At 55.3% G+C, this 27,960-nt stretch overlaps 1 protein-coding gene and 3 long non-coding RNA genes across 5 annotated transcripts; 2 read left to right on the top strand and 2 right to left on the bottom strand.

The window, feature by feature from the left end:
* Positions 1-34: 34 nt before the first annotated feature.
* EHD1 (EH domain containing 1) lies at positions 35-27,960 on the bottom strand. Of its 2 annotated transcripts, XM_015113763.3 has the most exons (6): positions 27,927-27,960; positions 26,348-26,774; positions 22,170-22,267; positions 7,047-7,459; positions 2,630-2,794; positions 1,397-2,163 (listed from the first exon to the last, which is right to left on the bottom strand). In XM_015113763.3, the coding sequence occupies exons 1-6, from the start codon at positions 27,943-27,945 to the stop codon at positions 1,639-1,641; spliced, it is 1,647 nt and encodes a 548-aa protein (XP_014969249.1). In that variant the 5' UTR covers positions 27,946-27,960; the 3' UTR covers positions 1,397-1,638.
* LOC144334141 (uncharacterized) lies at positions 7,311-10,039 on the top strand. Its single transcript, XR_013403593.1, has 2 exons — positions 7,311-7,537; positions 9,565-10,039. It is a non-coding gene; the product is annotated as an uncharacterized LOC144334141 (long non-coding RNA).
* On the bottom strand, positions 14,652-19,134 carry LOC144334140 (uncharacterized). The gene is made up of 2 exons (XR_013403592.1): positions 15,257-19,134; positions 14,652-14,956 (listed from the first exon to the last, which is right to left on the bottom strand). It is a non-coding gene; the product is annotated as an uncharacterized LOC144334140 (long non-coding RNA).
* On the top strand, positions 21,735-26,879 carry LOC144334146 (uncharacterized). The gene is made up of 2 exons (XR_013403599.1): positions 21,735-21,828; positions 23,394-26,879. It is a non-coding gene; the product is annotated as an uncharacterized LOC144334146 (long non-coding RNA).

The raw sequence follows: 27,960 nt of genomic DNA, 5'->3' as shown, positions 1-27,960 counted from the left end.
TGCCCCTGGAAAAGACAAGGAAGCACCCGAAGCTTCGGCACAGTTCAGACTTTTTAATGCAAGGGGAAAGTCTTCACTTTTCTTCCCACAGGTATGAACAAGCCACTGCAACTTCCACAGTGACTTCCTGGCGAGGACAGCGCCCATCCATCCTCACCTAATACTGTATGGAGTGATGGGCTAGAGAACAAGGACAGTTCCTGCAGACTCCAAGCAGCGCTAGGGGGAAGCTCCCTGAGACCCCCGCGGGAGAGCCTGGTGGGAAGCCCAGCTGTGTGGCGCCCGGTGCTCCACCTGCCTCGGTGCCATCACAGCCTGGACAGTGGCCGCTGGCCTGCGAATGCGCTGGGGCCCTGGAGGCTGGGCTCAATGGCCCCAGGCAGAGGAGGGGGAGGTGGCCTGAACTGGCCCAGGCCACTGGGCCGCAAGGCTCCGGTTTCTTATTGCTCAGCCTGGGGCCGGGGCGTTCTAAGGACATCCAAGTCAGCTGCCCTCCTTTGCTAAACAGAGGAGGAAGGAAGGTAGGAAATGAAGGGGGATTACAGAAGGGACTGGGTTTTCCCCTGGTCCCCGCTGTCTGGACACAAGAGCCTGGCCAGAACCATGGGCTTCCTGGCTTCCTCTTACCAGCACCAAGCTGTCATGAGGCCCCGCCAGCCCTCACCCACCACCCACCTCCCACTGTGGAGGGCACTTCCCAAAGCTCCAGTTAAGTGAGAGGGTGGGGCAGGAGCTGGGATGACCACCCTTCCTCAGCCAGGAAACGCAACGCTGGGGTCCAGGAAGGGGGTGCTCCCCGGGTACCCACATCTAATGCCCCCTGGGCAGGACTGCCCTTGGCTGGAGGGTGGGAAGGGGAGACAAAAATCACAGCTTTTGAACAGTGGTTGGGAAGTTACTGGGAAATTTGGTCAAGTATGAAAGATGTCACTTTACAGAACAGAAACTAGCTTATGTATTTTTCTGGAAGATGGTTCTCCTGCTCCCTGGACCCCTGAAAAAGGCTGCTGGGCCCTGCTTCTGTGACTGCTGAGCGGGGTGGCGCATCGGAGCCGGTGGGGCGTGGGAGGAAAGGGCAGGGCCCGCGCACGGGGAGCCTGGGCCAGGGAGGGGAAGGCACAAGAACCCACTTCGCCCGAGAGCCCGGGGAGGCAGAGCCGGGTGAGGAAGGAAGCCACGGCCCCGTGAAGCAACCTCAGCTCAGAAGCAAACAGAGGGTGCCCGGTGTTCCTGTCCATGCAGTCCCAGCCTAGCAGCTGCCAAAAGGGCGACCTGGCTCCCCTGCGGTCACAGTCGCTGCACTGTCCAGCTGCAGCCAGAGCAGAGCAAAGGCCGGTGGGGGGCAGAGGCTGTGCACATGTGGCTGTCACACAGAGGAGGCGGCGACAAAGAACGCTGCCTCTAACGTTATATATTAAAATATCCATAGTTCTTGTGCACAAAATTCCATCATCTCACCCCTGCCTCCCCCGCCAGGCCCAGGAACAGCCTTAAAATAAAGATGGTGGTTTTCCTTTTCGAGAGGCGAGGAAACATCCGCTCAGTCTTTATGGACCTTGAGAAATGGTGAGCCTTCCCCTCCCCCCGTCTCTGCCTCCCAGCCGGGCGTGCAGATGGCAGGTGCGGGGCCAGGTGCCATCACTCATGCCTGCGCTTGGAGGGCGGCACCAGGTGTGGGGGCAGGTCAGCGGGCAGCTCGTGGCCCTCCAGCTTGACCTTGATGAGGTGGTTGGCCAGCGCGAACTCCTCGTCGTCCAGCAGCCCGTCCTTGTCCACGTCAGCCAGCTTCCAGATCTTCCCTAGCACGGTGTTGGGGAGCTTGGACTTCACCATCTCCTTCTTGGCATTGGCGCCCGTGATCTTGCCGTTGACAGGGGACAGCGTGTAGAAGATCTCATCGTAGGTGGGCTTGTCCTTGCCCACCACCCACTCCACGTCATCGATGCCCTCGCCGGCCCCCTCGCCGTAGCCGTGCCCAAACGGCCCGTTCATGGTACCGTCAAAGGCGCCGCCCTTGACCACCTGAGAAGGCATCAGGGACTCCTCCTGCCGCACCATCACCATCAGCCGCGCGATGTCGTTGGCCAGCATGTCGTCCACCGTGTCCAGCAGCTTGGGCTTCAGGGCCTGGAACTTGCTGAAGTCCTGGGTCTGCAGGAGTTCCTGTGGGCAGGGGAGGAAAGACAAGGGCTGGGAAGGGTGGCCCCTTCCCAGACTCCAGGCCAGGTGGTTCCAGTGAGGGCTTCTCAAGCAGAAAGTGCTGCTCCCCCCGACTAGCAGGGGCGACTCGGCGAACCCCTCTGGCTCTTGGCTCTCTAACCTGTACACAGGAGGCAACTCCAGCTCTTTCCTTACAGGGCGGCAGCAAAGGATTAATGGACAGGGCACCAGAGCGGCTGGCACGGCCCTGCCCTCCCCCCACCATGCAGGGTGAGTCACCACATTCCCCTCTGCAGTGTCACCGCCTGGGTCAACTCTGAGTTGGGTGGGGTGCCGGTGATTAACCCAGCTGCTTCCGTTCAGGGAGGCCCTTCCCCATGGAGATGGGATTCCCTCCAAATCCAGTGCCCTCGGCCTTCCTCCTGCCCTGATGGCCACCAGCCTGCATGGGGCCTCGGGACAGCCATACCTGCATCTTGCGGAGGCTCGGGAAGTCCCCAGGGGAGATCTGGTGCTCGCGCTCAATCTTCTGGTAGATCTCTCCCAGGTTGTTCACCAGCTCTTTCTTTTTGCTCTCTTTACCAAAGACATTGGGCATCTCCTTCTTGAGGGAGCTGATGATGTAGGCGTGAACCTGTGAGGACGGAGGTGGCCATCAGGCGCTGTCTTGGTCCAGGCTGCCCCCGAGAGCAGAGCCTCCAAGGACACTCCAAGGATACTCCAAGGTGCTCGCTCAGGAACAGGGAAGCGGGAGGGATGGGTCAAGCTTAAGGCTGCTGCCACCGCTGGCTCCCACAGGCCTAGGAGCAGACACAATCTGGCAAGAGCCACAGCTGTTCACTGCCGTGGGGCAGAGGACAGGACAGGAAAATGCACTTGAAACAGAAGACAACAGCCTTGGCCTTGCATGGATCATTGTGATGATCCAGGAATAGTAAAACCAAGTCTGTCAACCCAAAGGAGGCCATTTGTTGTGCACCGCTGGGCACATCACATACCCTCCATTCAACCCTCACCGCAGCCCTGCGGGGTGGGATTCCCCCAACCCTGGCCCTAAGTAAGGCTGGGAAACGCTGCCTGGGGCACTTGGCTTCCATGTGGAGGAGCTGGGATTGGAACCCAGGGCTGCTGAAGGTGCCTCACAGCCCATGTTCTTTCTGTTTCTCTGCAAGCCCCCTTCCCCCAAGCTGGGAGCAGGCTTCCTGCAGGGCCCACCAACCTGCATGTCCAAATCCCTGCCGAGTGCTGACGGAGCCCACAGAACTCCAGTGGGCCCGTGCCACACTCCACTCCATCATCACAGCTCAGATGACGAAGGATTCAAAACATCCCACAAAGGCTTCTCCTGGCAGCTGCCAGCTTTATCCAAGCGTCAATACCTTGCTTAGACGTGCCAGTTCAGGGCGGTACCCCCTTCATTTCCCCGCAGCAAGCTGGGAACCTGGCACCCCTCGAGAGCAGCCCAGCCCTCAGATCCCTTGGCCTTGCCAAGTTGTGTCCAGCCACGGAGGGCTGCGGCCAGCCAGCCTCGCTGCCCTTCTCCCCGGCTCCAGCCCATCCACTACCCCACTCAGCCTAAGCCTGTCTGCCCTGGGTGGGGGCCTGGTTGAAAACTGCCTGAGGGAGACAGCCCCGTGCCATGTGGGTCTAGATCTAGGGTCTCCCAGGGACACTGTGGCAGGCAGATCCCAGGCCGGTGGGAGTCACCACAGAAAGCACCATTCACTCCAGGAAAAGGAAGTGGCAGGTGTGAGGCAACACTGGAGGCCACAGAGTTTCCCAGGCGTGGTGACTCAGTGTGCCTAGGGCCTGGCGGTCACACACGGTCTCACAGACAAACAGGCAGGGCTCATGCCCGCCCCTTGTCCTGTCTGTCCTCAAAGGTGGCTGAGCAGGGGAGTTCTCTCTGCCTTGCAAGGAGAGGGCCTCAGTCAGGGCCACACCCACACCCATCAGCTCAGGACGTCCTTTGTCCTTTGAGGCTGGGGTCACTCACCTGGGTTTTTGCATGGGTTCCTCTCTCAAAGCTGACTCCACTCACAGGGAGGCTCCAGAAGGGAGATCTCTAGAAAAATATCCAGCCAGCCGGGCGCGGTGGCTCACGCCTGTAATCCCAGCACTTTGGGAGGCCAAGGCAGGCGGATCACCTAAAGTCAGGAGTTTGAGACCAGCCTGACCAACATGGTGAAACCCCATCTCTACTAAAATATAAAAATTAGCCGGGCGTGGTGGTGGGTGCCTGTAATCCCAGCTACTCAGGAGGCTGAGGCAGGAGAATGGCTTAAGCCTGGGAAGTGGAGGTTGCAGTGAGCCAAGATCGTGCCACTGCACTCCAGCCTTGGTGACAGAGTGAGACTCTGTCTCCAAAAAATCAAAAAATAACATAATAAAATTAAAAATAAGAAAACCACGCAGCCCTGTGTCCTCCAGAGCAGGCGTCTGGCCCATGCCCGTGCACACAGCTCACGGAGGTTCAGGCCGGAATGAGAATTCCTCATCTGCAGGTGAGGTGGGGCCCAGGGTACTTGCGACACAAGGGGAGGACAGTGGTGGCAAAGGATGATGGGTCAGTTCTCACTGCTCAGGCCGGGTGGCACCCACATGCCCTCTGACTGACTGGCCTCGAGACAGAGTGGGTACGAGGGCCACTGTGCTCCATGCCTGCAGAGTCTCCGTGCCTCTGAGCAGGCAGGGGCATGGGCTCCCCAGGAAGTGCCCATCCTCAGTCCTCAGCTATACTCTGGAGATCGGGGGACTGTGACCCTGGCCACAGGCACAGCTGCCACTGAAGCCTTAATGCCCACACAAGGTCTGCCCTGGTACCCCCTGCATGCCACGAGGTGGGGGCAAGCACCCTGCTCTCTGTGCTGTCTTACTGAAGAACTGGGGACGTATCACCAAAGGGCCTGGCTCGGCAGGCAGGACAGTTCCCCAGCCACGCTCTGGCCTGGCCTAGAGATGGGAGCGACAGCAAGGGCCTTTCTTTTAATTTTTTAATTTTTTTTTTAATTTTTAAATTAAATAGAGACAGGGTCTCACTAGATTGCTCAGGCTGGTCTCTAACTCCTGGCCTTAAGGGATCCTCCTGCTTTGGCCTCCCAAAGTGCGGGGATTACATGTGTGAGCCACCATGCCTGGCTGGAGCCTATTTTTTTTCTTTTTTTTTTTTTTTTTTGAGACAGTCTTGCTCTGCCACCCAGGCTGAAGGGCAGTGGCACTATCTCGGCTCACTGCAACCTCTGCCTCCTGGGTTCAAGTGATTCTCCTGTCTCAGCCTCCCAAGTAGCTGAGATTACAGGCATGCGCCACCATGCCCGGCTAATTTTTGTATTTTTTTAGTACAGATGGGGTTTCACCATGTTGGCCAGGCTGGTCTCGAACTCCTGACCTCAGGTCATCCACCTACCCACCTTGGCCTCCCAAAATGCTGGGATTACAGGTGTGAGCCACCATGCCTGGCTGGAGCCTATTTCTTAAACAGCCCAACCCTGTACTAAGAGCCTGAAAGAATAGCTAGGTGCCCTGCTAAGATACAAGTGTGGGCTTGGTCACTTTTCAGCTGTTCAGACAATCTGTGTCAAACACTCCTGTCCACGGGGCCAACCCCAACCACAGCCGGGACTGTCACTCTTGGTGACTCGTCTAGGCTGGCTCACAATAGGGTGTTATCCAAAGTCAGACACCCTAAGGGCATGTGTTTGTCATTCTGTGTTGGAAGGGCCCGCCGGTGGCATTAACCTTTGATTTCTGGCCCCAGCCACGCTGGCTCTCACTCAAGTACTTGGTCAGCCACTGAGATTCCAAATCTTTCGGCCATTCAGAGGCTGCTGATAGGTGCCACCGGGCCTGGGCTGCCAGGAGACGTAAGGATGGTCTGCGAGGTCTGCTGGACTGACACCGCCTCAGCGTGACCTTGGCTTCCGTGCCCAGTGCTTCCCAGTCTGTAGGCTGGCACCTCGTCTCCTCACGAGCTGCTTCCTATGGCAGCTTAAGCTTCAGCTCCTGCCAGGCCTCCCCTAGCCCTTCTACTCCACTGGGACAGCCCCTAGCGCCAGCTCCCGCAGCAGCCTGTGCTCACTCCAAGACGACACAAACAACTGATGTTTAGTTTTTGTTTGTGTGCTCTGCTTTCCCCATGAAGGCTGAGGAGTAGATGGGCTGTGTGTCACTCCCCGCCATGTCCCTAGCGTCCAGCACTGTGCTGAGTGCACTTCAGGCCCAGTAAACCCCAGAGGGGTAATCCTGTGGGAGGCTGAGGTGGGCTGATCACCTGAGGTCAGGAGTTTGAGACCAGCCTGGCCAACATGGTGAAACCCTGCCTCTACTAAAAATACAAAAATTAGCTGGGCATAGTGGTGTGTGCCTGTGATCCCAGCTACTCGGGAGGCTAAGGTAGGAGAATCATTCGAACCTGGGAGGTGCAGGTTGCTATGAGCTGAGATCATGCCACTGCACTCCAGCTTGGGCAACAGAGCCAGACTCCGCCTCAAAAACAAAAACAAAAAACCCTAGAGGGAAGCCAACAAGCCTCAGAGCTCTATCCCCCAACACCCCATTTCTGAGGCTGCCTCCTTTGCTTCAGCGGTAACTTCCTGTGTGCTGTTTCTGTGTTGTAAGCATAGTCAAACCCTTCTTGAAAGTAGATGGGGCATAAACCACACACAGAACAGGTTTAGAGGGAGGCCGGGTGGAGAATCTTAGTTAAGAGCAGGCTGCACGCGGGTGCTGACCAAAGACTGGTTTCTGCAGAGGGAAACAGCGCAGCACAGGTCCGCCTGTGCAGTGAGCTGGGATGGGTCTCGGGCAATCCCGGGGCCCTGAGTGCCTATCTCAGAGCCCCACGGCCCTGCCTGGCAATAGGCTGCTCCCCTCACCCTGGGGTCTACCTTGGCCAGCCGTGCCCGCTTGATCAGGTCATTGAGCTTCCTGAGGGCGGCGTTTCGGGGCAGAGACTGGATGTCCTTGAAGAGGTCCTGCTCCTCAGCCTCAAAGAGCTTGCGGTTGTCAGGGATGAGGAGCGGGTGGGACCAGAAGGAGCCGATGTAGACCCTGACCACCTCGGGGGTGTTGATGATCTTGCCCAGGGACCACATGAGGGCCCCATACACCCGCATCAGCTGCTGTGTCTCGATCTGGTCTGCCTTGTTTAGCACCACGCGGATCTTGTCCTCATGGTTCTTCAGGGCCTTGATCACTTCTGAGAACTCATCAGAGATGTCCAGCTTGTGGGCGTCGAAGAGCAGGATGATGCGGTCCACACGCTCGGCGAACCACTCCAGGACGGCTGCAAAGTCATAGCCTGCGGGGAAGAGAAGGGAGAGCTCAGGGGTGCCAAGGGACCTGCTGCTCTGATGGCTCTCATCTCCAACCTGGCCTGGTATTTCTCAGCCAGAGATAGTTTTTAAAATTCCTACAGGCCGGGTGCAGTGGCTCACGCCTGTAATCCCAACACTTTGGGAGGCCAAGGTGGGAGGATCACAAGGTCATGAGTTTGAGACCAGCCTGGCCAACATAGCGAAACCCTGTCTCCACTAAAAATACATAAATTAGCCATGCCTGGTGGTACGAGCCTGTAGTCCTAGCCTACTTGGGAGGCTGAGGCAGGAGAATCACTTGAACCCAGGAGGAGGAAGTTGTGGTGAGCTGAGATCGCACCACTGCACTCCAGCCTGTGCAACAGAGCAAGACTCCATCTCTAAATAAAATAAAAGTCCTAGAAGGGGCCAGGCACAGTGGCTCAAGCCTGTAATCCCAGCATTTTGGGAGGCTGAGGTGGGTAGATCACCTGAGGCCAGGAGTTCGAGACCAGCCTGACCAACATGGTGAAGCCCCATCTCTACTGAGAATACAAAAATTAGCCAGGCGTGGTGGTGGGCACCTGTTAATCCCAGCTACTTGGGAGGCTGAGAGAGGAGAAACGCTTGAACTCAGGAGTGCAGTGAGCCAAAACCATGCCACTGCACTCCAGCCTAGGCAAGAAGAGAGAAACTGTCACACAAAAAAAAAAAAAAGAAAAAAAGAAAAGAAAAAAGAAAAGTCCAGGCACAGTGGCTCACACCTGTAATCCCAACACTTTGGAAGCCAAGGTGGGTGGATCACAAGGTCAGGAGTTCAAGACCAGCCTGGCCAACATAGTGAAATCCCATCTCTACTAAAAATATAAAAATTAGCCTGGCGTGGTGGTAGGCACCTGTAATCCCAGTTACTTGAGAGGCTGAGGCGGGAGAATTGCTTGAACCTGGGCGGCAGAGGCTGCAGTGAGCTGAGATCACGCCACTGCACTCCAGCCTGGGCGACAGTGCGAGACTCCATCTCCAAAAAAAAAAAAAAAAAAAAAGCTGGGCGTGGTGGCGCATGCCTGTAGTCCTAGCTACTCAGGAGGCTGAGGCAGGAGAATTGCTTGAACCTGGGAGGCAGAGGTTGCAGTGAGCCGAGATCACGCCACTGCACTCCAGCCTGTGTGACAGAGCGAGACTCTGTCTCAAAAAAAAAAAAAAAAAATTCCTAGAAGGTGCTCATCTAGACAGTACAGCACCCTGAGGGCAGGATTATCTCCCCTATTCCTGCCCCCACCATAACACTCCCAACCCATGTAGCACTTGGCATAAACAGGTGCTAATGCAAAAGTCGTCCCATAGTGCAAGCTCTTAGGTGGGTCAGACGAGGGCGAGAGTGAGGAGACCCAGCACTGTGCTCAGCACAGCACAGATGGTAGAACATAGACTCCAGTGTTGCCACCTGCCAGCTGTGTGCCCTGGGAAGGCAGTGACAAGACGTGCCTGCAACAGTAACTGCAGCTGCTCCTTGTTCAGTGCTGATGTGCCAGGCTCCCCATTTTGCAGGAATCTCACTTATTTTCTGCAACAAGGGTTGGCAAACTACAGCTCAGGAATCAAACCTGGCCCACCACCTGTTTGTATAAATAAAGTTTTATTGAAACACAGCCATGCTCATTTGTATTATCCATGGCTTCTTTTGTCTAACACAGCAGAGTTCAGTCATTGTGATAGAAACTGCAAAGCTGTGAAAGGTCTGCAAAGCTGGAAGTATTAACTATCCGACCCTTACAGAAAAAGTTTGCTGACCTCTGCTCTACAAGAAGCCCAGGAAATGCTACAAACCACTTCCCTTCCTAGGTCTTAAATACTTCTCCAAAACAAAGTGGTTGGACTGGATAGACTCCAGCTTTAGGCTCTATATTCTTTTTTTAAAAAAATTATATTCTTTTTTTTAGAGACAGGGTCTTGCTCTGTCACCCAGGCTGGAGTGCAGTGGCACAATCTTGGCTCACTGAACCTTGAACTCCTGGGCTCAAGCCATCCCCCCACCTTAGACTCCTGAGTAGCTGGGACTACAGGCATGTGCCACCATGTCTGGCTAATTTTTAAATTTTTATTTTTGTAGGTATGTTCAGCACTATGTCTATGCTGAACTCCTGGGCTCTAAGAGATCCTCCTGACTTGGCCTCCCAAAGTGTTGGGATGACAGGCCTGAGCCACCGTGTCTGGATTCTAAACTCTATTCTAGATTGCTTCCCACCAACCCATTATGGCCCAATTAAGGCCCGCCAATTAAAGCAAACTCTGTCGCCTGTGGCAGAGACTGCTAACTGAAATTCCTCCTAAAGGAAGGAACCAGAAATAACTATCTAGTTTCAGCTGGATTCATGGCCTCCCAGCTTGAGATTGCACTTCCCAGCTTCCTTCAGCAGAAATGAACAAGGAAAGGAGCATGAGCCCTTTGTTGTTTTCTCCCTCCTGAGGACTGGGACGCTGATGTGATGGGAGGAGCTGGAGGAAGCACCTTGGGTTCAGAGATGAAAGCTGCATGTTCAGAATGGCCTTGGACTGTTGTTTTTCACATAAACTATCGGCTATCTGACTTAAGCCAATGATTTTTGGGTCTCTGTAACAGCGGTTTAATTTAAATCCTACATGACAACTAGGCCTCTTCAAAATATTTCCACTTTAGCCTGGGCAACACAGCAAAATCCCGACTCTGCAAAGGTGGTACCGGCCTGTAGTCCCAGCTACTTGGGAGGCGAAGACAGGAGGATAACCTGAGCCCAGGAGGTTGAGGCTGCAGTGAGCTGTGATCATGCCACTACATTCCAGCCTGGGTGACAGAGTGACACCCTGTCTCAAAAACAAAACAAAACAAAACAAAACAAATCCTCACCCCTTCCTCTGTCCTTCTCGGTCTAGGAAGAGTAAGGAGTGACAGGCGGGCCATGTGGAAACAAAGGCCCGGAGTCCTTGGGGAGCTTGGGCCCCACCCCCGAGGGGCCACGTCCTCTCTGCCTGATTCTGGGCAAGCCTCCACCTCCCTGGCTCAGTCTGCCCACAGGTCCCAGGCCACCCAAATGTAGGCCGGCCCTCTTCAGAAGCACGAAGTACTTCCCAGAGAGCAGTCAGGATCTGGAAATAAGTGGGAGAAGCCACTCCTGCACACAACAGTCTGACAGTCGCCCAGCTTGGACCCAAACCCGTCCTCACCCCACTGCCCACTCCTGGCATCCCCGTGAAAAACACTCACCACCCTCTCACCAAGCTGGGGATGGACACGGGCGCTCTCTAGACTGAGCGGGATAGAAAAACAGCAGCGAGGTGGGAGCTCCGAGGGAAAAGCAGCAGCTGGACAGGGTCTCCCACGGCGATGGGAGGGCAGCCCTGCCGTACCCCAGCGGGAGCTGCTGCTGACTCCACCACCGCACGGGCTCCCCCTTGGTGGCATCCGCTGCTCCCACCCTGCAAAGCCCTCCAGGGCGAAAGCAGGTCCACAGCCCAGGCTCCCGAGAGGCTGCCTCCATGCACAAGCACGCCAAGATAAACGGCACCACCGGGTGTGCAGAGCCAAGCTCGTTCATGGGATAAACACTCCCGCCGCCTGCCCCGGCCCCAGGCCCAAGCGTGCTTGGCGCCATCTGTGAGCCCAAAGCCACAGGGGCGCGGAGCCCCTCCCCACACCTGGTGCTCCCAGAAGGAACTCAGGCCACTAAGATGGCTCTGCACTTCACTCCCGCCCCCTGCCACTGACTCTGTGACCTGAAGTTCTTTTCTTAAACTTCTCAGTTACTTTGTCCATCTGTGAAATTTAAATACCAATTCCTCGGCCAGCGCTCGGCACTGCAGGGAGGAGGGCGTGTGGGAGCACTGGGCCTCCAGCCCAGGACCCGGCAGGGACAGCCTTCTCCGCAGGCCGGGGCTGGGGAAGCCAGGGCTCTGTGGGAACAAGGGGACAGCGGCCTGGGACCCATCATCGGTCAAGAACTTTCATCCTTGAGCAAAGTCACCAAAACGTAAGGAAAATCCCAAATCCACAGCTTCAGCCACACAGCCTCGGCAGCCTCTCCACAGGTGATGTGTGACCATTCCCTGCCCCAGCCCAACAGGAAATAGGGCTCTCGGACCAGAAGCAGCCCTGAGGGCCAAGCTTCTCAACAGGGCAAGAGTGCAGGGAAGCCGGGGTCCTGGCCTCCAGCCTGGGCAGGGAGGCCCGGTCAGCCTTCCAGAGGCTTAGGCGGATGGTCGGAGACAGCAGAACTGCCAGGTTCCCTGTGCCCAGAAGGTGTGGAAGGGCATCGCGCCAGGGCACCTCATGCCACCACAGGCTCCTGCTTCCAAAGTACGAGGCCCCGGGCACCCGGACTCCCTGCAGCTGGCTCCGAGCTCCACAGGAGGGGATGCCCAAAGGGTGAAGTCTCAGCAGAAAACCAGAAAGAGAGGCCAAGGGCAACATGAGGGAAGCAGGGGCAGGGAGAGGCCGCCTCTGCCCCTGGAGCCACCAGGCCACACTAGCTGAGCCTGCAGGGCCTGCCTGGGGCCCGCAGCCCACAGCCTTTTATGGCCAGCTCTGGGAACGCAGGTCAGTACTGAAAAGGCGATGACTCAAGGACTGAGGCTCCTCGCTCAGCAAAAAGGGGGCCCAACTTCTCCCCTCGACAAATCATTTGTCTTCAGCCCGCCACAAGCTGAAACTAGAATTCACACAGCTGGGGAGGCTGTGATGCCAAAACTGAGTTCTTGGGAATAAGGGCGCCCTGATGGGCTGTGCTCAGCCCATGTTAGCTTTGGCCTGGGAGTCAGGACGGCGCCTGGGGAGCTGAGGTCACCCTCCCAAACTCCACCCAGCAAGGCCCCACTCCCGCCTCCCCCTGGATGGCTGGGGGACCCTGGGGAAAGAGAGAAAAAAGAGGAGAAAGAAGAGTGAGCACTCCAAAACTCCCTGCCTCAGGTCAAGGAGCCCGGCCCCACCTGCCCCAAAACCCAGTTACTGGCCATCATCTCAAGTCGGACTCAAGAGAGGTAAGTCCATTTTTTTGCAGGTGAATAACATTTCCTGTTTATTACAGAAAATGTGCTTTTGCTGTGAGGGAAACACAGTGACCGGCCAGCCACACCCACAGGTGACAAAAAGGACCACAGCACTCGGGCCTGTGCCACGCAGGCATGTGACCAGGTAACTGCAAGCCCCACCAGGCCCTCCGGTGCTCCTTAGCCCACCAGGCCCTCACTGCCCTCAAAGCACCTCACTCAGTCTTAAAGACGCCGGGTTTCAAGAGGTGCCAAAGGCTACCCCGCACAGCAGGAGCACCGAGCCACTCTCTGGATCAGAGCTGGACGGCTGGTGACAAGTACAGAACAGGGCTTGCCAGCACCCCTGGCACTGCCCAAAGCAATAAGCCTTCAGGCTTTGGAACCCACCAAGGGAGGGGCCTTGCTGTTAGCTTGACTAGCTCAGGCCCCGGTGGGAGTGACAGAACTGACACCTAGCAAAAGGACACAGAAAACATGGCCCAAGCTGGTGGGCTGGAGAGAAAGGCCTGCCTGCAGAGGGAATGGTTTTAGTGAGTAAAAGCCAGAGCCCCCTCTGATAAGGGATCATGAGCCACCAGGAAGCTCTGGCTCAGAAAATCCTGGGACCTGGAAGACAGGATGCTAAGTGATGAAATAAGCCTGTCACCTTTTCCAAAGATGACACACACGTAGCCAACAAGCATATGAAAAAATACTCATCACTAATCATTAGAGAAATGCAAATCAAACCACAATGAGACACCATCTCATAACAGTCAGAATGGCTATTATTAAAACGTCTAAAAGCAACAGATGCTGGTGAGGTTGTAGAGAGAAGGGAACATTTATACGCTGCTGGTAGGAATGTAAACCAGTTCCACCACTGTGGAAAGCAGCTTGGCAATTTCTGAAAGAACTTAAAACAGAACTACCATTCGACTCAGCAATCGCATTACTAGGCATAAACCCTAAAGAATAGAAATCATTCTGCCATAAGGACACATGCACACATGTCCATTGTAGCACTATTCATGATAGTGAAGATGGAATCCACCAAAATACTCATCAACAGTAGACTGGATAAAGAAAACATGGTACATATACCACATAGAATACTACGCAGCCATAAAAAGGAACAAGATCATGACCTTTGCAGCAACACGGATGGAGCTGGAGACCATTATCCTCAGCAAACTAACAATGGAACAGAAAACCAAATACCGCATGTTCTCACTTACCCGTGGGCACAAAACATCAAGTACACATTGCAACAAAGAAGAGAACAATAGACACCAGGGCCTACTTGAGGGTGGAATGGGTGAGGGCAGAAAAACTGCCTAGCAGGCTGGTCATGGTGGTGCACGCTTGTAATTGCAGCACTTTGGGAGGCTGAGGCAGGAGGACTGCTTGAGCCCAGCCTGGGCAACATAGCGAGACCCCCTCTCTACAAAAATTTTAAAAATTTGGGTGTGGTGGCACGCATCTGTATTCCCAGCTACTTGGGACGCTGATGTAAGAGGATTGTTTGGGCCTGGGAGGTTGAGGCTACAGTGAGCTGTGATTATGCCACTGCACTCCAAGCCTGGGTGACAGAGCGAGACCTTGTCTCCAAAACAAAAAAAAAGAAAAGAAAACTGCCTATCAGATACTATGCTTATTACCTGGGTGATGAAATAATCTGTACACCAAACCCCACCACACTCCATTTAACTGTATAACAAATCTGTACATGTACCCCTGAACCTAAAATGAAAGTTTTTTTTTTTTTTTTTTTTTTTTTTTTGAGACGGAGTCTTGCTCTGTCACCCAGGCTGGAGTGCAGTGGCCGGATCTCAGCTCACTGCAAGCTCCGCCTCCCGGGTTTACGCCATTCTCCTGCCTCAGCCTCCCGAGTAGCTGGGACTACAGGCGCCCGCCACCTCGCCCGGCTAGTTTTTTGTATTTTTTAGTAGAGACGGGGTTTCACCGTGTTAGCCGGGATCGTCTCTTGATCTCCTGACCTCGTGATCTGCCCATCTCGGCCTCCCAAAGTGCTGGGATTACAGGCTTGAGCCACCGCGCCCGGCCAAATGAAAGTTTTTTTTAAAACATCCTGTCACAAAAGGATACGGCACTGTAGGATTCCACTCACAGGAGATACCAGGAGAAATCAAGTGCACAGAAAAAGGAATATAGAATGGGGAGTGCAGGGGCTGCGGGGAGCAGGGAGGGGAGCTGGTGTGGAGCAGGAAGAGTTTCCCTTTGGGAACTGAAGAACTCTGGAGCTGGATGGTGGTGACAGCTGAACAATGAAGAACGTGTTAAATGTCAGTGAAATGCATACCTACAAATAGTTAAAATCTACTTTTCTGGGGTGCATGACCAAAAAATGTGGTTAAAATGAGGCCAGGTGTAGTGGGTCACACCTGTAATCCCAGTGCTTTGGGAGGCCAAGGCAGGCTGATCACCTGAGGTCAGGAGTTCAAGACCAGCCTGACCAACATGGTGAAACCCCGTCTCTACTAAAAATACAAAAATTAGGCAGGTGTGGTGCTGTGCGCCTGTAATCCCAGCTACTCAAGAGGCTGAGGCAGGAGAACCGCTGGAACTCAGGAGGCAGAGGCTGCAGTGAGCTGAGATTGTACCTCTACACTCCGGCCCGGGCAACAGAGCAAGACTTTGTCTCGGGGAAAAAAAAAAAAATGCTGGGCGCGGTGGCTCATGCCAGCAGTCCCAGCACTTTGGGAGGCCAAGGTGGGCGAATTACCTGAAGTCAGGAGTTCGAGACCAGCCTGGTCAACATGGTGAAACCCCGTCTCTACTAAAAATACAAAACTTAGCCGGGCATGGTGGCGCACACCTGTAATCCCAGCTACTTGGGAGGCTGAGGCAGGAGAATCACTTGAACCTGGCAGGCGGAGGCTGCAGTGAGCCAAGATCACGCCATTGCACTCCAGCCTGGGCAACAAGAGTGAAACTCCATCTCCCCCCGAAAAAAAAAGATTAAAATGGTAAATATTATATGTTAGGTGTACTTTATCACAATTTTTAAAAATGAAAATGAGAAGTCCTGGGGGTGTGGGACGAAAGAACAGAGCGGCTCCAGGCAACCAGGCTGAGCCAGGCGTGGCACCTCAGGGTAGCGCGCACGCAGGTGCCTCTCATGGCGACCCACATCCCGCCCAGCCTCCTCCAGGCCACTGTGGCTCTGGGGTCCTCTCTCCAGGCGCTGGCCTCAGAGGATCTGCCTTTCTGACAACAGCCGGACCATGTTTCCCGCCAGTGCAGAAGGGGAAAAGGGAGGTTCTCAGGCCTCCCTGCCCTACCCCAGCAGCCTCCAAAACACAGGTAGTTCCAGCCGCAGGGGGAAAAGCTGCTTTATACATTCCAAAGATTTCTAGAACATGAAACAATAGAGGGTTTGTCTTCAATCAACTTTTGTTTCCTGTCATTCAAGCTGCGTGGGCTTCAGTATTTCTCGCCCTAGCTCTCCATCACACAGGTTTCCAACGCGCGCTGGGCCCAGAAAAACAAAACAGAGATCCAGGAACTAAGAGGAATCCGTACCCGAGGCCTCGTTCCTGGGCTTGCTCAGGCTGACGCTCCTCGGGAAGGGTTTTCCAGGGGAGCACAGAGGTGCCTCCATTCCTCAGCTTTACCTGAGAGCAACAGCAGCACACACCCACACAAAGCATGAACTTGACTCAAAACTGCCCCAGGCGGAACAACCCAGGCGCCCCTGACAGGTGAACGGATGACAACTGATGGTGCATCCCTATGATGGGACAAGGACCCCCAACAAAGAGGAGCGGGCCACGGGTGCTCTCAAACACATGGATGCAGCTCAGAAGCATCCTGCTAAGTGAAGGTGGAAGCAAAAGGCTTCATCCTGTATGATTCCATTTAGGTACATTCCGGAAAAGGCAAAGGTCAGTGGGCTGCCTGGGGACCAGGAGTGACTCTAAGGGGCACGGGAACTTTCGGACAATGGGAATGCTCTGTGTCATGGTGGTGGCCGTCCAGGAATGCTTTGTACAGCCGGGCACCTGAGGAGGGTGGACTTCACTACACACAACGTAGACCCCAGCAAATCAGACAGGAGCAGAAAAGAGGGGCGGGAGGGGGCAGAGGAGCTCTGGAATCAGGCCCACATTTCCATCCTGAACCTTTTACTCAACAACCAGCTGTATGACCCAGCAGGCCTCTGCTCTCAGAACCTCGGTTCCTAGCTTCTCAATCTGTAACATGAAGACAGTAGGTTTCCAGCTCGGAGGGCCGCGGGAGGATGGAGTGAGCCTGGCACACTGCAAGCAGGAGTAAATGTTTGCTCTTATTTACTCGCAGGATTTGTATTTTGGGCTTAAGAAGCTCAGATTCTGATGGGTGTGTAGGCAAGGACTTCAAACGCATGAAGAATGCCTCATCCCCCAAATATAAACGGAATGTTTGCAGGCGCTTGGCCAGCTGCTCCCCAGCCCACCGCCAGTGCGCAGCCTGGGGAACAGGTGCCGAGCGCAGGCAGCGCCTGGTACGCCTCCTCTGCGGCAGAGCCTGCACACCCCCAGCAGAGGCTGAGGCCAAAAGCTGTCTTGGCATCCTGGCCTGCTGGGCCCCAGAGGGAGGCCGCAGTCAGGTGGGACGAGCAGGGGGTTTCGGGAGGCCTGGAGCTGAGAGCAAAGGAGGGCCTGGAACCCAATGGGAAACCCCGGCTGAGTCAGCGCTGCCCTGATACTCCCCAGGATGTTACTCAGATCATAGTCTGGAAAGCCCTGGGCTTTTCAATCTCTTGACTATGAACCAGCTGACACTTGAACACTTAATTGTACACCAGGCACTAAGGCAAGAGCTTAACATGTAAATTCCAGTAATCTACAATAACCGGAGCAGCTGTGCTGTTTCCTGATGGACTGATGCAGTTCTCAGGGACTATGGCAACTCCCTACAGCCACTCAGCTCCCCAAGTACTGATGTGGGACTTGAACTTCTGATCTACCTGTGCTGTGGATGCTGAATCCAAGAAGGACACAGCACCTGGCCTGGCTCACGGCCTTTGGGCTGCCCCTGGGAGCATTTGATGGTCTTCGGAGCACCCTGGTGAAACCCCAGCCTGGGGGGGCTGCTGGCAGCGGCATCTCCACCTCAGGAGGTGTCGGCAGCAAGTGGGGGCGGCCCACGATGCAGGCCCGCCTCTGGGCCAGAGGGCTCAGGACACACAGGTGGGAGTGTGGGCAGGAAGGCCCCATCCAACAACTAAGGATCAGGATAGCTCCCAGGATTAGAGGGAGCCTGCAGACCACCAGAGGGCAAATGAGAGCCCAGGCCACCAGGCTCCCTGGATAGCCCAAGGGGTCATTTATGGCTGGAGACAGGGAACAGGGAAGACAATACCAGCACTGCTGTTCAAAGCCCCAGACCTCAGGTCCATTTCAGGACTGGAGTCTAACCTTGGGCGGGAGAGAAACAGAGGGTGGCCTCTGTGTGTCTCAGGAGGGCTGAGAAGACCTCCACAGTAATGACCCAACCAGGGCAAAGATCTGTCTGACCCAAGCTCTCGGCACTCCTGGACCCACAGCTTTCACGCCAAGGTGCCCTTCCCAGCTCTGCCACAGCAGGAGCACAGCCCCTGCCTGGGTCCAAATCCTAGCGCCGACACTTGCTGGCCTCGCTGTCATCTTAGGCCAATTACTTAACTTTCCTAAGCCCCTGCTTCCTCCTCTGAAAGGCAGGAGCTTCCTCCTAGATGCAGCAGCTGTGATAACTCAGTGGAGCTCACTGACGTGGCAGTGGCCAGCAGAAAGTCAGACACAAAGCTGGCCAGGTCTCCGATCTGCTACTGCAAGTTGAAGCAACACTACCCTGCCGATACAGCTTTCATGGGGAGATTGAGGCACAAAAACTCCCGCTTTGTTCACAGTTGCCTAGTGACCACGATGGGGAACGAACTGGCCAGGCTGCCCACAGAGGCCCCGCCAGGGGATGACTCGGCATCCAGGCACTGCCGGGACCACGCAATTGGTCGGCAGCCCCTGGAGCCAAGGGCACCACCCCTGCCAGGCCCAGCTGCCCTTTGTGCCCTTATCAGTCACACAGGCAGCACTCAAGAATGAACGCAGCCCCCAGAGGCCACCTTTCTCTGCTGACACAGGAGAATAGTATCTTTAAAGTCACTCAGATTAGCACACAGGCAAGGGCAGCCCGAGAGACCCCAACCCGGCCCCCTTCTCGTCCCTGAGGCAGTCCTCAGGGATCCCTGACAGAGCCCGGCTGCATCCTGACCGCTTTGCGCCTGCACCAGCCCACCTTATCTTTCCAGACCGTGTTTCCTGCACACATTAGGACCATGGGGAAAGGGGAAAAAGAGTCAGGAGAGGCCAGGAGGGGCCAGACGGGGTGGGAAATGGAAGTAAATGAAATCAGCAACCCCAATGTCCATCCACGGCCTCCACAAGGACATGTTTCCAGGGAACGCGCTGGCAGGACAGGGGAGGCGTGTCACACTGGGGCCCATGTGCGTGCTCTGCCAGCCCTATCTTTCTGAAAGGGAAACACCTGCCTTTCACGCCACCAGCAAAGGCAGTAGTAGGCAGCCAGCCCTGCCGGGAACGCGCTGCTTGACTCCGACTTCCTCTGCTGGACAGGTCACACGGGCCTTTCCATGACTGATGGGCGTGGCCTCCGGAAACAGAAATCCACTCCTCCTGTGTCCACCTAGTGGGGCTCATCCTGGAGTTTACACCTAGCACCTCCAAGAGGTACTGAGCGATGCTTTCTCCTGACAATACAACACCATCATTCAAACCCTAATCAGGTAACTTTCAGTAAGACACATCTAAACCAAGGCCGCCAGGGCTATGGAGGAAAAGAAATGGTCTAGTAAAATCGGTTTGATCTTCTGCTACTTCACAGCAGGAAACCCCTCCTCCAATCAGAGTGATGTACTTCTCTTTCAGCCACCAGCTCCTTCCTGCCCATGATGGCTAGAGATGACCTTCTGTGGATATAGGGGAGCCTGGCCTCTCAGGGATGCAGAGGGGCCACACTTTGCGCCTGGAGGGGACAGGGAGGCGACACAGGCAGAACAGGTCAGCACACTGACAGCAGCCTTGTGTCCTGCTGGCTTGCTCCTCCAACCTGTCATCTGCACAAGCAACTCCAAGGCGGGGACCACAAGGCAACACCTACATCCACCCCTTGCTCCCAATCAAAATGCCATGTTGTGTCTGCAGATCCACTGATATGGAGCATACACTTTGGTGCTTGTCCCAGAGACAGCCAGTGTAGACACCTCTGCCTGCCTCTTTCCTACCAGGGAAAGGAAGCAGAGGGAGTAAGCGGTGGGGAGAGAGTGTCTCAGAGGGCAACGGTCAAGGCAAGCAACACAAGACATACAACCCCAGCCGAGCACGATGGCCCGCACCGGTGGGCCCGGTTACTCGGGAGACTAAGGTAGAAGGATCGCTTGAGCCCAAAAGTTCAAGGCTGTGATGATGCTTTGAGAGGCTGAAGCAGGCGGATCACCTGAGGTCAGGAGTTCAAGACCAGCCAGCCCAACATGGTGAAATCCTGTCTCTACTAAAAATATAAAAATTAGCCGGGCATGTGTGGCGCACACCTGTAATCCCAGCTACTTGGGCGGCTAAGGCAGGAGGATCGCTTGAACCAGGGAGTAGGAGGTTGCAGTGAACCGAGATCACACAATTGCACTCCAGTCTGGGCGACACAGTAAAGACTCTGTCTCAAAAAAAACCCACAAAAACAAAAACAAAAAAAAAGTAACTTATTCAGATTTTCTGACCTTGCTTTGGCAAACGACAGGGTTTTTGCTTATCAGGTATTTACTAAAACTAGGTTGGAACAATAATAGCACTAAGAAATAAAAATACTAGCCCTCGCCTTATTTTTTTTCTTTTAGAAAGGGTCTCCAAATCTACTCCCTTGAACTCCTAGGAGCGTCACCATCACCAGGGGTGGGAGAATCTAACAGCTTAACTGGCAGCTATGAAACCAGATGAGGGGCAATGATTTCAGTACGCTCTGATGCAATCCCACACGGGCAAGGCCCGCAAGGCTGGAAGGAAAGAGAAGCAAGGTTTCTCAGCTCCAAGAACAGAGTCCCCATGCCCTCAGAGCCCCAGCAGAGAGATACGTGCACCCCAAATCCTAGCTGCCAGCTTTGACTGCAAGGCTCACGGACCACAGGCCAGTCCAGAGGGTAAGGGACACGGGAAAGATCTGCAAGTTAATCATCAACAAACTTGCTCCCTTGTCCTCAACCCCTCTTTGAGTTTGATCTTATTTCATTTTCACATTTGGAGCTGTAGACTCCACTCCACCTGCCAGGTACCAGCCTACCCTCAAGCTCCTCCCAGAAAGCATCAGGCCCCAAAGTGCCCCACCCTTCTGCGAAAAAGGGGCAGTTACAGATGGGAGGACCCAGTTCAGGCTCATCCTGAAACAGATCTTCAAAAGAGCTTGGCAGAATCTAGGCAGGAGTTTACACAATTGGAATGGGCATGGCGCACTACTGCACAGCATGAAGGCCTCAGCCAGGGAGGCTGCTATCAACCTCTAAACAAATATAAGCAAACTTCCACCAGCCCCTAACTGTTCCATGAATTTCTACCAGCTTCTCCTTTTGCTTGGCTCTCTCTCAGTCCTGCTGGACTCGTGAGGAATGTATATGGCTTTGGGGGGGCAAAGGTTTTTAAACACAGACTAAGGCTAATAAGCTCTGGGGACCAGGGGCTTGTTCACAGTCAGCAATGCTTCCTGCACACTCACAGCATGGCCCAAGGCCATTCTGATCCTGTTGTTTCCAGCATGCCCCAAGGGTTCAAAAGTATGACAGCCACACAAGATTGGCTGCAGTCTCACCGTGGTTGCTCCCATCGCCTGGGCCTAGGGAGCCAAGGAAGAAAGCAGCTCCCGCCCTTTCAGTGCACAGAGCACTGTGGAGATGGGAGGCTGATGTAAAATGGGTTCTTACTCGGACACGTTTTTTTTTTTTTTTTTTTTGAGATGGAGTCTCGCTCTGTCACCCAGGCTGGAGTGTAGTCGCACAATCTCGACTCACTGCAAGCTCCGCCTCCCAGGTTCACACCATTCTCCTGCTTCAGACTCCTGAGTAGCTGGGACTACAGGTGCCCGCCACCACACCCGGCTAATTTTTTCTATTTTTTAGTAGAGATGGGGTTTCACCATGTTAGCTAGGATGGTCTCAATCTCCTGACCTCATGATCTGCCCGCCTCGGCCTCCCAAAGTGCTGGGATTACAGGCATGAGCCACCACACCCGGCCACATTTTTTTTTTAGAAAGCCTGAGACTGGAAGAAATCTTGAGGGCAGCTGGGCGCAGTGGCTCACACCTATAATCCCAGCACTTTGGGAGGCCAAGGTGGGCAGATCACGAGGTCAGGAGTTTGAGACCAGCCTGGCCAATATAGTGAAACCCCATCTCTACTAAAAATACAAAAATTAGCCAGGCGTGGTGGCAGGCACCAGTAGTCCCAGCTACTCGAGAGGCTGAGGCAGGAGAATGGCTTGAACCTGGGAGGCGGAGGTTGTAGAGAGCCGAGATCGTGCCACTGAACTCCAGCCTGGGTGACAGAGTAAGACTCCGTCTCAGAAAAAAAAAAAAGGAGAAATCTCAAAGGCAGCATCTGAACCAGGTTGCAGATCTTAGAGAGAAGGATCTGTGACAAAGCCAGCGGCCGAGCTGCAGTCAGAGCTGTTTACCTCTGCTGATCCGCTGCTTCTCTCCAGACAGGATTCCGGGCGTGTCGATGATGCTGATGCTGTCCAGGACAGGGTTGGGCAGCTGGGCACACATGAACCTACACGAGAGCAAGAGCCAGAAGACAGGCATCAAGACACAGTCATTGCTGCTCCGGACACAACAAAGGGCTCTCTGTACTCCTTCGCTCCATCTGTGGCTTCCTCTCCTGAAGCAGGGAACTGACAGGTGGTTTTCTATTGTCTTAGTTTCCAGGGGTGGCCGGCAAATTGTACAGACTTTCTCAACCGGGAATGCAACCAGCAGGCTCAAACTGACCCACATCGGCACTTCCTCACATTTACTTTTCCCCTAGAGTTTGAGAGATCAACTTTCAAGCTGCTGACTTGCTAGTGAAAACTGTGCAAGCCTAGGTCACCATTCAATTCAGAGGGGAGACAGAAGGTCACACTGGGACCTTGAAATCCCATCTTTCCACCACTTGGCTAAATGTCCACATTGAAGAGAGCTGGCCCCTTCCTACTACTGCTACGGCCAGCCCTGCCCTTTCAACCAGCCGCTCGGGTGAGGGAATTGAAACGGACGGCGGGCAAAAGCTGGGGACCACACAGGCTGGTAGACGGTGGGACGGAGAACCACAGACACCCTATTCTCTGAAAGTCGGAGCAGGCTCAGGAAGAACAAGGCCATGGAGAGGCTGGCGACTTGTGGGCCAGGGCTTAGCGACACACATCTGAGTTTCGCACTAAGCTTGTAACAGCCCAGAAAGGCAAGCACAGTCCCAGTTGAGAGCAGGGATCCCTCACTGGACACAGAAAAAGCTCCTTTAAAAACTTCTCTGGGCCGGGCGCGGTGGCTCACGCCTGTAATCCCAGCACTTTGGGAGGCCGAGGCGGGCGGATCACGAGGTCAGGAGATCGAGACCATCCTGGCTAACACAGTGAAACCCCGTCTCTACTAAAAATGCAAAAAATTAGCCGGGCAAGGTGGCGGGCGCCTGTAGTCCCAGCTACTCGGGAGGCTGAGGCAGGAGAATGGCGTGAACCCGGGAGGCGGAGCTTGCAGTGAGCCGAGATCGCGCCATTGCACTCCAGCCTGGGCGACTAAGCGAGACTCTGTCTCAAAAAAAAAAAAAATTAAAAAAAAAAAAAAAAAAAAAAAAAACTTCTCTGAAAGGCCAGGCATGGTGGCTCACGCCTATAATCCTAGTACATTGGGAGGCCAAGGTGGGCGGATCACTTGAGGTCAGGAGTTCAAGACCAGCCCGGCCAACATGGTGAAACCCCATCTCTACCCAAAATAAAAAAATTAGCTGGGCATGGTGGCACATGCCTGTAATCCCAGCTACTCAGGATGCTGAGGCAGGAGAACTGCTTGAACCCAGGAGGTGGAGGTTGCAGTGAGCCGAGATTGTGTGCCACTGCACTCCAGCCTGGGCAACAGAGCGAGACTCTGTCTCAAAAAACAAACAAAAAAAAACTTCTCTGAAAAATGTAGTGAGAGCAAAGAAAAGACTGACCTATTATCTGTAGGACACAGACTTGAAGCTGCCTTTCCAACAGAGGGGAGGACTCCCAGCCAATCAGCTTCTCCCTTTGGCCCCATCCCCCAGCAACCAGGGGCCCGCAGGCAGAGGGCAGCTGGCCAGGGCAAGGGGTGCTCTGTAAAGCAGTGGAGCAAGACCAGCTGACCCACAGGGCGAGCAAAATGTGGGCCTCACTCTCCCAGTGCCAGCAGCAATGCATGCAGGTCAGGCCTGGCCTTCCTGCTGGGGACAGGAGGCGCTGGAGAGATGATTACAGAATAGAAGGATGGGAAGCCAAGTCACATACGTAAAAATGCCTCATAAATGAGCCCAGAAAGCAAGTTAATATCTACAGGACCCAGAAACCAGCTGCTCTGCAGAGCCCAGGGTATATGGCAGAAAACAAGAAAGGCAGCAAGCAGCAAAGATGCCTCTGATTCCATTTCACCAAGGACGCACAGGTGGCAGTCCCAGTTATGCAATGAGTTTTCGCAAGACACTCTTACGACACCCTGACTGCACCTTGCCTTGGTCTGCTCCAGCTGATTTTATTCTTAGAGCAGCCACATATGGGAAAAAGGTCGGAAAGTCAAGTTCACGACTCAATGAGTCTCTTTAAGACTCAGCCGGGAGAGGCTGTATCAGCCAGAGAAAAGCCCCCTTTGTTGCACCCTCCTCGCCGGGCACACTCCCCACACTACACATCCTGACACAGCTCGGGGCCTCAGCGCGGGCTGACAGGGCCCTTTCAGCAAGGCCATCAGTGATCAGGGATCCTCTGGAGATGAGGTGGCAGCAAGAAGGAAATAAACGTGTGCCACCTCTCAGATCCTGTGGCACCAAAGTCATCAAAGCACCAGTCTCGGACAAAGCAATCCTGAATTGCTCTTTTTCAGGTAGAAGCAGCAGAAGGCAGTAACTGGCTGCGCAAAAACCAGGCAGTCAGTGCTGGCTGACCTAAGGGGTGACTTCCTCAAATCAGCTGGACCCTCTGAGCCTCGGTTTCCTGAACCAGTGAGGTGGAAGCTGCGGAGACGATGTCTAAGATCCTTCCAGCTCTGAAACTCTAGGCTTCCAAATTCAGAAAACTGGTCCTGTGCCATGTTTCTCCTTTCAAAAAAGGTGTGCCCTCACAAGGAAAGTGAAGAGCTCAGGACAGCAGAGGCAGCGGGGGCAGTGACCCTTCCCACGGTTTCCCAAAGTTTTGCATGGAAGCAGAGACCGAACACTTGGACTTTCTGGCACAGCCGCCAAACTTTTCACAGGGTCGAATGGCTCCCACCAGCTAATGGTTTCAGCTAATCACTTCTCTACCAGTGCGCAAAGCACAAATCTTGAAACGAGGTAAGGTCAGAGCAAGAGGACCCTGCCTCTTCAGGGCCCCTAGCCCAAAGAGCTGCACTCAACCTGACCTTGATAGACAAACATCAACGTCCACAAAACAGGAGGGCGGTCTGAAATGACTGGAAGTGGCAACAGACCCTGCTGAAGGTCAGCTCTGTGCATGGAGTAGGCCTGGCCACCGGCTTGGCTCTAGGGCAAGCTGCCCTGCACGGCTAGATGGCATCTGGAAAGGAATGTGACCACGCAGGGCGGCGACCTGGAAGGCAGGATTCAAAGATTCCTTCAGAGGCGCTTCCCTGGTGCAGAATTTGAAAGGCATGTGGAGTCCGTGAATGTGGGCGGCAGGGAGGGCAGGGTCTGTGAAGTACTTTGGTAGGTAGTCCTTTCGTATGAAGTACTTTGGTATGCCTGGGGGTTGGGACCGGGATGTCTCAAGTTTCTTTGGAGAAAAGTGAGCCTGGCCATTGCACTCCTTGAGGGGCGGGGGCACTGTGTTTCACTCACAGCACTGAGAGAGGCAGAGTCCTGGAGATCACTCTAATCGTGTACAGAGGCCACTTCACTGGGAAAATGAGGTCCAAGCGGGTGCAGGAACCTCAGATTCTGTCTCTCAGTGCACAGAAGGGCTTAGGGCCAGAATCTCATTGCAGGGCTCCCACTGCCACCACCTCATCCTGCTTCCTGAAATCCCTCAAGGCAGCACTGACCTCTTGAGAGCTGCCTTTGGGAGAAGTGTTCAAACCTCAACTGTCCCCTGCCTCCAAGGGGCTGCCCCAAAGTCAGCAAGCCACAGTAGATCCTCCTCCTCCCTCCTACACAAAACCACCCTCCCAGGGGAGGCAGAGCAGACCCACCCCGCACCAGAAAAGGGAATGACTAAAAGTTTCATTGTGTTTTGCTATTGACACTTAAGGAGACAGGGAAGGGAGGGTTGATTTCCATGAATTAGGTGCATCCAGTCTGCGGGAAGGAGGTGGAGACCAAGAAAAGGAGCCCAGGAATGGCTCAGCTTCCCACCGCGGCCCTGGTTCTGAGGGGAGTGGGGCTGGGATCTGCAGGAGGGCTCGGTGGTTAACCTGGAAGATTCTGGGGACAACAGAAGCTGGGGGAGCGGGCAACGCCCACTCTTAGAAAACCGGCGGGTTTTCTCTGGGAAGCGGCAGGGCCCTTGGACCAGGGAGTGATCACTGAGGGTCTCACTGGGGCCTCGGAGACAAAGGACGGCGGGGCGACAGCCACGGGAGGGTCAGGCTCCCAGTGCGGTGTGTGCCCCGGCCGCGCCCCCCGCCCCCTGGAGTGATGGGTGGGTACCTGTTGAGGAAAGCGTTGCCGAAGGCGTTGAGCTTGCGGAAGGGGCGCCGCGGGTCCACCACGAGCGCGTTGCCCGGCACCACGCCCTCAGTGGGGCCGTGCATGACCGCGATGAAGGAGTCGGTGGTGGGCTCGGGCCCGATGCGCATCCCGGGGAAGTCCTGCTCGATCAGGTGCCGGATGAAGGTGGTCTTGCCGGTGCTGTACTGCCCCACGAGGAGCACCATGGGCTTGTTGTCGAAGTCAGCGTCCTCCAGCGCGGGCGAGTGGAACTCGTGGAAGCGGTAGTGCTCCTCCAGGGGCAGCAGCTTCTGCGCGTACAGCTGCCGCAGCCCCTCAGCCACCGTCTGGAAGAGCTCCGGCTCCTTCTTGCGGCGGGCATCCTTGCTGACCCAGCTGAACATACTGCCGGACACGGGGCTGGCTGCTGCGGGGCAGAGCGGCGGCTGAGAGCGGGGCGTGGGCGCGGAGCCGAGGCGCCGCAGGCCAGGGCAGGGGACGAGAAGCGACCCACACTGCGCAGGCGCACAGCCCAGCCAGCCGAAGCGCCCTCTGCCGAATGGAGCGCGTTCCTCGCGGAGCGGCCTTTATAGGGTCAGTCCCTGAGGGGCGGCTCGCGCCGCCGCGGCGGGGGCAGGGCGCAGTTGGGAGAGGTAGGGAGGAGCCCCTCCCGGCCCCGCCCCTTAGACTTGTGCCACGTCTTCCCCTCCCCCACCTCCCATTGGCTGATTCCAAATCTCGCGAGGCTGTGGTCCGGGTGCCGTGGCAACCGTACCTGTTTCGCCCCGCCCCTCGTGTGGAGGCTCGCGAAAGTGCTGCGGTTAGGAAGGCGAGGAGCAGGCGTCAGGCGGCGACGGTCCGTGGGCCTGCGCGCCTTCCAGCACCGTGGACCCCCCACACCCCCGCGGGATGGCTCCACGAGACACCCAGTGCCCAGTGCCTTGGTTCCCTGACTACGCGCCGCGCCCGCCGTTCCCCACGTGCCGTCCTCCCGCTGGCTCAGAATCCCCGGAATCATCGGAGTACCCCCGCGGCACCTACTCGTCTCTGCCCAGCTTCCCAGACACACACAGTCTTTGTCCCCTCATCTTTTATCTGCTTTGGGAGAGGGAGAGGCAGGAAAGTGGTAGCAGAGCAAGCTGAGGGAGTAGAGAATCCGGGGCGGGGCGGTGACTGGGGAAATAAAAATGGGCAAGGAGAAGCGGGCACACGGGCAAACTGACGGGCAGCGAGAGGCCTGACCTCCCCTCAGGCCGAAGGGGTGGGAGTGGGAGAGGGACGCAAGCGGGGGAGGACATGGGTGACACCGGACGCGCGCGGGAGAAGAGAAGGCTTCCCCACAGAGGTTACAGCTGGGGCAGGGCAGGAGGACATGAGGAAGTTGAGGCCCTCTGGTCACTTGCGTTTTGGGAAGTGAAATTGAAAATTCCCTATGCGGGGAAGTGGGGAAGTGTGGGTGCAACAATGAAATCTTGTGGGAACTTAGGGGGAAATTTAAAAACCCAAATACTTCCGCTTTCCTCTCAAGGTCACCATCATTTACCATCTTTTACTGGGACCTATGCCTACCTCCCCTTACCAGTTCCTGGCTGTTCCATGGGGCTCACTCCCCC

The sequence above is a fragment of the Macaca mulatta genome, chromosome 14 (assembly GCF_049350105.2).
Source record: "Macaca mulatta isolate MMU2019108-1 chromosome 14, T2T-MMU8v2.0, whole genome shotgun sequence".
Classification (NCBI taxonomy): domain Eukaryota; kingdom Metazoa; phylum Chordata; class Mammalia; order Primates; family Cercopithecidae; genus Macaca; species Macaca mulatta.
This window is presented reverse-complemented; position numbering and strand designations above follow the sequence as displayed.

Excerpts from the sequence above, each read along its gene's own strand:
- EHD1 (XM_015113763.3), bottom strand. Across the intron at positions 7,460-22,169 it reads GAAGCAGCGGATCAGCAGAG|GCTATGACTTTGCAGCCGTC; the intron begins GTAAACAGCTCT and ends TCTTCCCCGCAG. Across the intron at positions 2,795-7,046 it reads AGCGGGCACGGCTGGCCAAG|GTTCACGCCTACATCATCAG; the intron begins GTAGACCCCAGG and ends CCGTCCTCACAG.